The following is a 12,094-nucleotide window of genomic DNA, read 5'->3' on the forward strand; positions in this document are numbered from 1 at the left end:
ATGATTGAAGTGACACACATATTAATAGGCCACCTTACATGAAGCTACGCACTATAACTGCAGGGAAGCGCGTGCCGGGGAGCGATTTCAGTGCGGGACCCGCAATGGCGGCGCTCGGCGGTCGCAGTAACTCTGCTGACAATTTAAGTGATAAAAATAAGTCTCCCCAAGTGACGGCGCAGAAAGTACGACAGCTTCTCAACGAAGGCGTCGCGTCTGAGGACAGCAAGCGAAAGTAGTAATATTTTTCATTCGCAATTATTGTATATTTTTTGCCTTAGCATTCATTTCTGAAGTAGCAGGCTGCTATCATGCTCGTACCGAAAGGGGATGGGAAACGTGCCTGGCCGTCGGTTTAATTTCATCTTGGCTAAATGAGCAGCGGATTGTCAGTTAACTCTTCACTCCACAAACGGATATCTCTGTATATTATTAATACATTTCCCTTACAACGCCAAATGCTTTAAAGAAACAAGTACGCACTTGTTTTTTAAACGTATTTGTACTGTGCAGAAGCTTAAGACCGATGCTAAGGCATTCTGGGTTCTTTATTTTCGTTATTTTTTTCATGACTTTTAGATCTTCGAATCTGCAATATTTTGATCATTTAAATTGCCTAGAATGTGCTTTTTATTGGTTATTGTTTTATTAATTTAGCTTTATGTAACACCTGGTGTTCAGCCGCATTATGGATAAAAGCCGATTTATGTACCGTTTACCAATTATTAAAACCGGATTTGGGCACTTGTTTATTTCCAGACTAAATGGAACTGTAAAGTATGAATGCACTACAAGTGTATTACATCAGCAAAACCTTTTGTCATTTAATCACCGACCACAGGTTCTGCTACTCATTTTCTTAGCTTTTGTAGATTTCGGTAGGTAAGGTTACTTAGAATGAAAGATTACAGATTAAAGATAATACAGTGATCCCCCGCTGTATCGCGGTTCAGCTATCGCGCCCCCGCTATATCGCAGATTTCCCCCGACGCGTCACAGTTCGCTTCCTATCCCGTTCTTTGCTTGCTTGTTGTGAGCAAACGTTTTGTGAACTTTTCGTTTTGTTTTAAGCCCTACGATTTAAGTCTTGAATTATCCATACATCCATTACCCAAACCGCTTATCCTACTGGGTCGCGGGGAGTCTGGAGCAACCCAGAACGGGGGGCCAACCCATCGCTGGGCAGACTTCAGCTATAAAAATGTTTATTTATATGGTCTTTCTATATCGCGGATTTTCACCTATCGCAGAAGGGTCTGGAACGTAACTAACGTTTAGGCGGTGGATCACTAATGTAGTGATTAGCATAGCCAGCACGTGTGCGTTTAGGCCACTTAAAAAAAAATTGGTTCTCGTCTCGGGGGGAGGGATTTTTTATTTTTTTTATTTTTTACAAATTTTCATTGACTGTTTGGACTTTCAAATATGTAAGAAAATACATATTTGAAAATACATACCGAAGAGAGCAAACCTACTTAGTACACCTCAGTTTTTCCAGTTTGTTGCGTTTCAAATATATTAAATGTAAGAAAATACAAGAATGTAAATTCCTTGATCCATGTATATCTCATAAATGCCTTCCCAACTATGGATTTGGATACTTTATGCTGATGTTTCATTCGTGAATATAAAAATGATACTATTTGAAACCAATATTCTGTTTGTCATTCCCATTCTAAATGAAAAACCAAGATTTAAAAATATATATCTAGAAAGAAAGTGTATTAAAACATGTTAAAACACGAGGAATTTACAAAATACAGGAACCTGAATGGTTGAACAAGGAAATGCAACTCTACAAACAAGTACTTAAGAACATGTACCACATCACTTCCCCAGATTTAAATCTTTGCACCAGCCCATCTCAGGTAGAGACAGATTTAGGTTCATGAAACCATTCCAAGACTAGGATTACACAATGTGGATGAATCGTTGATGTGGAATGCGCGGGAAATTCAAATTTCATCATTCTTGGGCATTTTCCATGCGATTTTAATGAAAAAATTCGGGTCGGAGGCATTTCGGCGGGTTGGGAGGGGACGAGAACCAATTTTTTTTTTAAGTGGCCTTATAGGAAATTTACACCTTCATACTGAAGAATCTGACAGTGCTGTGGTATAAAGGCAGGTAAAATATTGAACAGTAAGGGCTGATTTATGTTAACGTACTATACATGTGTTCTGCGTGTTAAAATTCGCATGTTTTTGACCTGTTTGGCATTCCATAGCGTCACCTCGTGTGAAGTATATCGAGGCACTAAGAATGCATGTGAAATAACTGAATGGCAAGTGCATGTAATTGATGCTCTAATGAAAATGTCAGCAACATCGATATTGTACGAATATGCTGTTTCCTCCTTCCAGTGCAGAGGCGGAACAGGAAGGAGAAGCAGTGGCTCCAAACGGGGTCACACAAATACCCTGCGAAGCAGTGAGCAAGGAAGCCTTCTTTTTAAGGGTGGAGTCATATTCAATATCCTTACCCGACACTAAATTTAGATCCATAGATAAAGAAATATATGTGCATGGGGAGCCATCTGATTTTTATGAGTAAGCTGTTAGAATGCAGGTCATGGTTTAACTTTATGCATGTGCCCGATGTGTTTGAGAGGGTGTCTTCCTTTACTCTGAGAACTGTCTGAAATGGGCAGGGAAGCCCACCCTTCTCTCGCCCCTGAGGTGTGCGCAGTACGGCTGGGTGAATGTCGACTGCGACATGCTGAAGTGCTCCAGCTGCCAGGCCTTCCTCTGTGTGTCACTTCAGCCCACCCTGGACGTTGAAAAATGTACGTTGTGACGCCGGAGTCCTGGAGGTCCAGCACTTGGTCACATACTTTTATTTCTGTATTTCAGTGTAGCCTAGCGCCTGCTGCTCAGCGCCGGTGCCATTTCCCACCTTACATTTGCATGGACCCCCTGAGATTTGGGCCCTCTTCTGGCCACTGACAGTCACTGCACTAAAGGGGGCAGGGGGCCTGGATGTGACTTTAGCAGGGCCCAGAAACAGGAGGGACATCCTTGCTTGTGCTAATATTGTTTTTATTTTTTGCCATCTGGAGTTTACCGTTGGTGTGGGCTGTTAAGTGCTTTTTGTATTTGTTGAAGATGATGAGCGCCTTCGCGAGCTGAACACACTCCTACAGACACAACATGAAAAGTTCTGCTTCTGGCCTGACTTCCCATGTCCCGGTGAGATGCCTTTATGAGGTTTTTTTTGGCTTTTTGATTGGTTCCTGTTGTGTGGGAGGGGCTTGACTCACACGCCGCCCTGCTTTCAGAGCGCTTCTGGACCATCCCGATCCGTGAGCCCGACGTGCTCCTGAGCGCCTTCGTGGACCGGTACCGAAACTCCTGTCTGCTGGAGCAGCGGCTGCCAGCCATGAGGCCCGAGGATCTCAAAGCCGTGGTAAGAGGCACTCTGCACGGGCACAGCAGCCAGGCTCAACCCCTGACAGACTCTCCTGAGACACTTGTTTTTAGCATCACAGTTTGCAGCTGTAATATACCTTAAATTACCTGCCGTATTGTTGTACGTGATCAGAAAAGTTTGATTTTGTTTGTTTGTTCATCTGTCCACCCATCCGTCTATCAGTTTGATGCGTTATTAAACCCAAAGGAAATAGCAGATTACAGTACCACATCACGTGCATTTCGACAGTAAGAAAGATGTTTAGACTTGAGTAGATAGTAACAGTGTAAAGAATGTCAGAGAAAGTATTGCATGGAATTCCATCGTAACGACTCAGAAATGAATAGTGTTGCACATTGTGTTGCAGTATGAATGAATGAATGCACTGTCAGTGTGAATGAATGAATGCGCTGGCAGTGTGCGTAAATGATTCAGGTCACTCTGGTGCCTCACCGTGTGAAACGCCGGGCTGTGTCTCTGCCCTGCCCAGTCCCTGACAGAGGATGCCATCAGTGTGCTGCTGCAGCTGCTGGAGGACGAGTTGGCGCGGGAAGGCCGCCCCACTGCCCCGCTACCAGCGGAGCCTGTCTCCGTGCAGGTGGCCGCCTGCATCGTAGCGCTGTGTGGCTGGGCTGCCAGGTAGGTGGGGCCGCGCCCCCCCCCCCCCCGCTTCTCCCATTACCCCCAGCATCATTCTTTCCACACCCTGCTTTTGGGATTCCTGCATAATGACTACTGACCTTCATTCATTCTTCAGGCCGCTGATAATATACCATATTATATCATTAAACATAATTATAGCATACAGTTAAAACATTATGAAATATTTCAACTTTCTAAATTTTATCTGGGTGAAGGCTAGAGCTGTTAATGCTTTTTTAATAACTGAATAAACTTTAAAAATTTCCTTCTCAATGACTTGGCAATGTGGTGGATGGAAGCGCATTGCAGGTTGAGGGTCCAGGCAAAGAGGCGAAAGCATCATTTATGTGGAAGCGCATCACATTAAACGTGATTATGAGAATGCAGTCGTAAGAACTTGAATTTCAGCACAGCACCACTGCAATGCAAATGCATCTTAAAAGCAGACATTCAGGTTTGACGGACTCACCCAATACTGCTATAGATATGTGCAATTTTGCCTCTCGGAATAGCCTAGCCTGTCTCTGTCATCACTTTGATATTTTGCCTAATTTACTGTATGTCAAAATTCCTGTATGTTAAATTAACCGCCACTAAAACGATTAACCTTGTCACTAAGGTGCATTGTGTGAATGTGGATTTTAATTGGTGGTGACAGTCCTAGAGAAGGGAATGGAACTTCATTCACTTATTTGTTTTTGTTTGTTTATAACCATAATAGTTATTTTGAAATCTTGGTGAGCAAATTATAAATAATTAAAATAATATAGACAAATAATAATTCCCCCCCCCCCCCCCCCCCCCCCCGGGAATTTTATTGCGGTGAACCATTCCTCATTCAGTACTGTCAATATACCACATACCGCAGTAAGATGTCTGGGTGGTATGATGACTCCTCTGGCTCAGTCAGCCCACGGCACCTCCTTTTACTTTTCCCCCCCTGCAGCCCATCCCTGACCTCCCTGCACCTTCCCGCCCTCACCTGCTCCTACTGCCTCCGCAAGGTGGGGCTCTGGAGCTTCCACCAGGTGGAGGGCCTGCCTAGGGATGCCGACACCTCCCCGGAGGTCCCCAGCACACCCACGCTGGGCCAGGATGTGCATCCGGCTGCCTTGCCCACACCGTGCCGCATGAAGCTGCGCAGTCAGGACGCAGTGCGCTCCCACGGCTCTGAACAGGCAGGTGGTGGCCACTTCTCCTCTCTGGGTCAGGTGTCCGACTGAGCGCTGAGTGGATGTCCCTCACCATAGATGGAGCTGAGTCCCTCTCCCGTGTGGGGTCGAGCGCGTAGCAGGGAGTCCCCGAGTCCCACCGAGGAGTTGCCAAGTCCGCAGCAGAGGGGCAAACGTCCTGTGACCCGGAGCCAAGGGCAAGGTGAAGCAGTGATGGCAGAGGTGCCCTCCAGCCCCCAGCGCAAAGCCAAGCAACCTCGCCTCTCTTCCGGCAGCATGGTGAGGCCTCCGAAAGTACAGGTCCTCTTTGGGGCGGGGGGGGGGGTGGCTGTGTACTCTCTGATGGGGCCCCCCCCTGAAAATGCTCCAGGGTGCTGGATAAATGGCTGCTCTCAGACCCCAAGCTTCAGTCTCCCCTCTGTGTGTATGTCTATCTTTAAAAAAGGTCAACCAAGATGGTACATGCAGATAAAACACATTCCAGTGTACATGCTCTCCTGTTTGTACAAATGGAAAATAAAGCTTCATTTAATTTCATTAGCATGAAACTTTCTTCCCCTCCCAGGAAGCCCCTTTGCACAGGGGTGTGTTTGACCCAGTAGGCCAACACCGAGACTGGTGCCCTTGGGTGACTGTAGTGAGTGGGGACACTCATGGGGAGACGCAGCTCACTAAGCCACAGGCCCTGCTCGCTGAAGCAGAGCACCCCCTGCAGGCCTGGAAGGCTGCACTGCACCTTTTCTTATCCATGAAGAAACCTGACAGTACAGCAGAGTCCAGCATCTCTCAGGTACAGCCTCACACATCACTTCTGTTTGCCTTAAGTTCAGCCGTGTGTACGAAAGGTCACTGTAGTTACAGGAGTGGTGTAATATGAGATATGTGCTTAGCACAGACATTGAGACATTAGACTATGACTCCCCTCTGCTTGGTGATGTTTGGCCTGTCATCACAGATAGAATTTATTTGTCTTTGAGCATTAACCCTCGTTACCTGTCCTCCTCTGTTAGGGCCTTCATGACAAGTCCAAGAGGGTCTTCAGCATTTTCCGTCAGTGGCAGCTGTCCTCCGCTCACTAGTCTGTTCTTTAGTGTAACATTTTGTTACGATTCTTTCTTTTTCTTTTTGTCATGTGGTCTGAACTTGGAGCCCAGGCTGTATCTTTTGGCTTCCAATACTTCTTTTACGCCTCAGGTGAGCTTATTGTGTGCGTATGTATGTGTGTCTGTGCGTATGTGTGTGTGTCTCTCAAGGTAAGGGAAATTTCTGTGGTGTAAATCACCTTGGAGGTGACTCTAAGGGGGTGAGGGCAAGCCTGTATGAAAAGGGTTAGGATCAGTCACACACAAGCTCTGAACGCTGCAACTGGACCTGTGACTGCAGCCGAAGGCAAACATGAGCCTCAGCACAGCGCTGATTAGTCAGCAGCTCCGGGACCCAGGACCCAGTCGTCCGTCCTGTTAAAGCACCCGGCATGGGTTGGAGTGTGGGAGGAGCTTGTCTTTCTGGGACTTTTTTTTTTTATATATACCTGGATGCACCAATAAGAGAGTGTACAACTTTTACAGAGAGAAGGAAATATGAGCAGTGACTCCAAAAATCACCTGTTTTGGTTACAGACTGGAGCCAACGGGCTGAACTGGAAGTTCTGCACATATTGCGGTGTGGGCAGAAATCCAAAACACGGGTGATCAACCAATCATGTATGGTGTAGAGATCCATATGTAAACTTCTGTTTACACACTAGAGTGTGGAACAGCTGTTTGAACTGTGTGGGGCGGTTCTCCTGTTGACTTGAAATGTATGTGCCTGAGAAATTTTGAGCTAAGAATTATATGACATAGAATTAAGAAGAAATGTCAAAATCTCCTTCCAAGTGTTACTTTTCTCTCCCCCTTCCCCTGCCTTCTGAAATTTGAATAGATGTCTTGAAAGGGCACGTAGTTCTTATTTTAATAAAACTTTTAGTGAAAAGTTATTTTTGGTCTTGGTTATGTGTAACCTATTAGTGTGACGCATTGAACCTCTGCACAAACTTATCCATCCATCCACTATCTGCCGCTTATCCAGGGTCAGGTCCTGGGGGCTGCAGTCTCTAACCAGCCACCTCCTCCAGCTTATCTGGGGGAATACCAAGGCATTCCCAGACCAGCCCAGAGATACAATCTCTCTAGCTTATCCTGATTCTGCCCCGGGGCCTCCTTCAAGTTGGACATGCCCGAAACATCTCCCCAGGGAGTTGTTCTCTCCAGGAGGCATCTTAAATAGATGGCCAAACCACCTCAGCTGGCTCCTTTCCTATATAAATAAAATTGCATTGAATTTAATTGAATTCTTTCGATGCGGAGGCTCTACTCTCCCTCCCCAATGTCCTAGCTCCTCTCTGTAATATTGTTAGTAAAAGTAGGAATGATATGGTAAATGCACGGCTTATACGAAGTAAGAATAATGTTTGTACAGTGTAATTACACTTACAGAAGCAATACAATCATGTTTCGCTTAATGACACGGATCATTCTAAGAAATATGTTGTTGGGTGACCTACTGTAGATGGCATAACCTACTACACACCTTGGCTATATGGTATAACCCAAATACTGATAAAAAGCACCCAGCATAGTAAATACATAAACCAGTAACACTGCTATTATTATTGGGTATTATGTACTGTACATAACTATGTGCTATACTTTTCATGACTCGCAGTGCAGTAGGATTGCTTACACCAGTATCACCACAAACACATGAGTAATGCTTTGCTCTATGACGTTATGATGGCTATGACACTGTTAGGCAATAGGAATTTTTCAGCTCCATTACAATCTTATCAGACCACCATCGCATATGCAGTCCATCATTGACCAAAACACTATTAGATAGATAGATAGATAGATAGATAGATAGATAGATAGAACTTTATTAATCCCTCGGGAAGGTTCCTCTGGGAAATTCTAGTTTCCAGCAGCAGTACACCAGCATATTACAAGTTACAAATACAATTAAAATACAATATAAGAGAAATTTAAAATACACATACTAAAGTAAGAGCAAAATAGATATTGCGGTATTGCACATGAGATTGCACAGTTATGTGGTCCATTGCACAGTCCGAATGTTTGATTGTCTGGTGCAATTTATTGTTCCTGTTTCTCCCCGTCCTACTCTGACCTCCTGTTTCCCCTCCTCCTCCTCTCCCTCAGTGAGGAGTTGAACAGTTTGATGGCGTGTGGGACAAAGGAGTTTTTAAGTCCTTATGTGACACCTATCAACATCTATATCACTGATATGCAAATTCTAAATGCACTTTTTGCTTCTCTGCTTTTGTTCCAGATTTCATTTGGTTAGAGAAAACAGATGCTCAAAGCTAAGTGGCATAAAGCAAACATTCATAAAACAGGGAATACCTGAATTGTACCTATCAAAGATCAGCAGGGCACACCAACATTGATAAAGCAGGGAATACCTGTATTGTGACTGTGAAAGATTAGCAGGGCACACAAACATTGATAAAGCAGGGAATACCTGTATTGTGACTGTGAATGATCAGCAGGGCACACCAACATTGATAAAGCAGGGAGTACCTGTATTGTGACTGAAAGCTAAGCAGGGCACACCAACATTGACAAAGCAGGGAATACCTGTATTGTGTCTGTGAAAGATCAGCAGGGCACACCAACATTGATAAAGCAGGGAATACCTGTATTGTGACTGTGAAAGCTAAGCAGGGCACACCAACATTGATAAAGCAGGGAATACCTGTATTGTGACTGTGAAAGATTAGCAGGGCACACAAACATTGATAAAGCAGGGAATACCTGTATTGTGACTGTGAATGATCAGCAGGGCACACCAACATTGATAAAGCAGGGAGTACCTGTATTGTGACTGAAAGCTAAGCAGGGCACACCAACATTGATAAAGCAGGGAGTACCTGTATTGTGTCTGTGAAAGATCAGCAGGGCACAGCAACACTGATAAAGCAGGGAATACCTGTATTGTGACTGTGAATGATCAGCAGGGCACATCAACATTGATAAAGCAGGGAGTACCTGTATTGTGTCTTTGAAAGATCAGCAGGGCACAGCAACACTGATAAAGCAGGGAATACCTGTATTGTGACTGTGAATGATCAGCAGGGCACACCAACATTGATAAAGCAGGGAATACTTGTATTGTGTCTGTGAAAGATCAGCAGGAGACACTAACACTGATAAAGCAGGGAATACCTGTATTGTGCCAGTGAAAATTCAGGAAGGCACAGCAACGCTTCCCTGAACCACGAGTTTGCTTCCCCGCTGAGGTAAATGAGCCGGTACTGACAGTGACTCCTGCCCAAGGGTTTCTGGTACCTGTTTGTTTTTCCATTACTGCTGGATCCATATATTTAGAAGCAATACTGTGTTCCTATTCCAAGAGTTTGTTTCATTAAGGCAATAGAAGTATATGGCCTTTTTGGTGTCATTTATGTATTAATAGGTCACTTTGAATAGTAGCAAGGAGCTCTTTAATCCCCCTCCTCTAACTTTGGATCTCAGCTCGACTCTCCAGGTCCTGCCCTGGTCATAGGTTACCCAAGGTCGCCTTGTCAATTATTCACAGCAGGGGATCAGGAGTGTTTCATTCCAGCAGCCTGTCACTGTCACATCAGCAGGGCAAGAAAGTATCACCTGTGAAGCTCTCATGTCACCCCAGACTGAAGGCACTTTTCCAGGCTGTACTTTTACTACGGTACTTTCAGTACTTTCCCTTCCCTGTTGACTTCCAGTCAAGTACCAGTATCAAAAGTTCCAATACCTAAAGTACCAAACTAGCTGAGGAACTTTTTTGGTAATTTGGTGTGGGACTTAAAATGCTTTCTTTGTCAAATGGTTATGCAAACCAGCCTGCCTTGGAAACAATACAAACACTGCCACGAAAGTCTGTGAACTCAGAAAACAGATGAATTAAAAAAATAATAATATTAAAAATGTAATAATAATAATGAATGCATGAACAAATGAAGAGATTAAAGCTTCTATGGCGAACTGGTTGGAAGAAAAACTACAACAACATCCAGAAGGTATGACAATAAAAAAAGCACGATATTAGAAAACCTTCAAATGTTGTGATGTGATTTTGTTGTAATACATATTGGGATGTTTGTGAAGCAGAAAAAGAGTTCAGCATAAATTTCTCACAAACCCATCAAGGAGTGATTTGAAAAATTTAGAACATAGTTGGATTGGTCTTTAGTTGGGGTGCCAATATGATATACTGCTATGGGGCCCTAAATCCCGAGTGGTACCCCTGACAGTGCACCCTTGATTGCTGTCAGTTTGAATTTGCATTTTGCTGAAATGAAGAGGTAGATTGCCTTCTGGATTTCAGTGGAGTGAAATATAGAGGGAAGCTTAGAGTTTTTGCTCACCTAGGTAATTAAAGGCAGATGAAATGATAAGTTTCAAGATTAAGTTTGGCCAATACTGAAAATAAAGCGGACTTTTATATTTAAAAGGCTATCATGTTATGAGCAGAGGAATGTGAGTATGAGGCTGGGAGGTGGTGTAAATATGTCTAGATGTTTAGTATGTCATACCTCAAGCTATGGGGCTCCACAGATGCATACTCACAGATATGTAGTTCACACGACGAACTGTAGCAAATCTTCCACAGAATAGCCATCCTGCCTACATTTCTCAGCATGGTGGAATCCATTACTCTGGAAGATGAATAGGATGGGTGGAGGGATTTCTTACAGCAAGTCCACACCCAATTGGGGCAAGAATGGAAACAAGCCATTAATATTCCCAAACCTGGGGGAGTCACTGAGCTGGAGCCGTTGTGTGTGGAGAAACTCATCAATGGTGATAGACTGAATAAGCAACAGGAACTGTTTGTTAACAGTGATTATTGCTAAAAGCAACACAGTTACTGAGTATAAGGCAGCTCATTGTTCACAAGGCAGGAGGTGTTTTACAGCCCCCTCTGCTGGATGATATCATGTATGACAACGACTCAGCAGTCCCTTCAGCTAATAATCAGGTTTGACCCAACAGCAGACATTTAGTGCCACAGATATGTAAACATGCCCAAAATACTCTTTTCATAAAAAAGAAACATCAGAATGATCCGTAACACACTATGTAAGTACTCCTATCTCTTCTGTAGGATCATACTTCAGGTTTCCTCATCTTGGCCTTAATCACTGAAGTGATCCTATTTTTAAAATCTCTGTCCATTTGGGGTCATCTGGGTTTAATCATCTGAGGCATCAGTAACTGACCAGTACCTATATTAATGCAAGATACCACCTGGTCCTGTACCCCTGTCCTAACCCCTTGTTGTATTATTGTATATATGTGCAAATACATATTTTAAATATCTTGTTTTAATTAGTTCATAGTAGTTTATGCTATTGAAAGCAGAGATATTTTGTCTGATAAATGTTTTGTCTGATGAAAGCATGTATGTTAAAAATACATTTGGCGTAATGACGATGGCTGCTTCCCTGCTGTAGAGGGACAGGACAGAGTAACACATGTGACCTGTGGGGAATGACTGTAGGCATGGAGCTCATTCAGGCTGGAGTCAGAGAACATGCCTCCAACGGTTGTGTCATCACGTGTTCGGACTTATGTAAGGTCTACGTTTGTGGCAAGAGGGCATCCGTCAGAGGATTTTCGAAAGGTTTTTCTGTTTAAAATAAGTATATTTCAGATTCACTGGGAAGACTCAAATATGAACTGAATAAAACTGCTTTATTATTAGTTTTTGCTTTACTGTTTTTTTTCAGGGGACTGGGGGGTATTACAGAGAGCAGAGAATGTTTTTACAAGCCTGCCAAGTCAGGCTAAGGCATCTCTGCACACCTGTGATGTCATTCAGTTATTAAT

At 43.8% G+C, this 12,094-nt stretch overlaps 1 protein-coding gene across 1 annotated transcript; it reads left to right on the forward strand.

Annotated features, from left to right (window-relative positions):
- The first annotated feature begins 62 nt into the window (after positions 1-62).
- On the forward strand, positions 63-7,200 carry zc3hc1 (zinc finger, C3HC-type containing 1). Its single transcript, XM_049025262.1, has 10 exons — positions 63-235; positions 2,364-2,472; positions 2,635-2,785; positions 3,105-3,188; positions 3,278-3,405; positions 3,899-4,047; positions 4,997-5,228; positions 5,301-5,501; positions 5,788-6,012; positions 6,233-7,200. Exons 1-10 carry the CDS (start codon positions 105-107, stop codon positions 6,299-6,301), a joined length of 1,479 nt encoding a protein of 492 aa, XP_048881219.1. The 5' UTR covers positions 63-104; the 3' UTR covers positions 6,302-7,200.
- Positions 7,201-12,094: the final 4,894 nt, after the last annotated feature.

The sequence above is a fragment of the Brienomyrus brachyistius genome, chromosome 1 (assembly GCF_023856365.1).
Source record: "Brienomyrus brachyistius isolate T26 chromosome 1, BBRACH_0.4, whole genome shotgun sequence".
Lineage (NCBI taxonomy): Eukaryota > Metazoa > Chordata > Actinopteri > Osteoglossiformes > Mormyridae > Brienomyrus > Brienomyrus brachyistius.

Excerpts from the sequence above, each read along its gene's own strand:
- zc3hc1 (XM_049025262.1), top strand. The coding sequence starts at position 105 with ATGGCGGCGCTCGGCGGTCGCAGTAACTCTGCTGACAATTTAAGTGAT. Across the intron at positions 5,502-5,787 it reads GCCTCTCTTCCGGCAGCATG|GAAGCCCCTTTGCACAGGGG; the intron begins GTGAGGCCTCCG and ends TTCCCCTCCCAG. Across the intron at positions 6,013-6,232 it reads CAGAGTCCAGCATCTCTCAG|GGCCTTCATGACAAGTCCAA; the intron begins GTACAGCCTCAC and ends CTCCTCTGTTAG.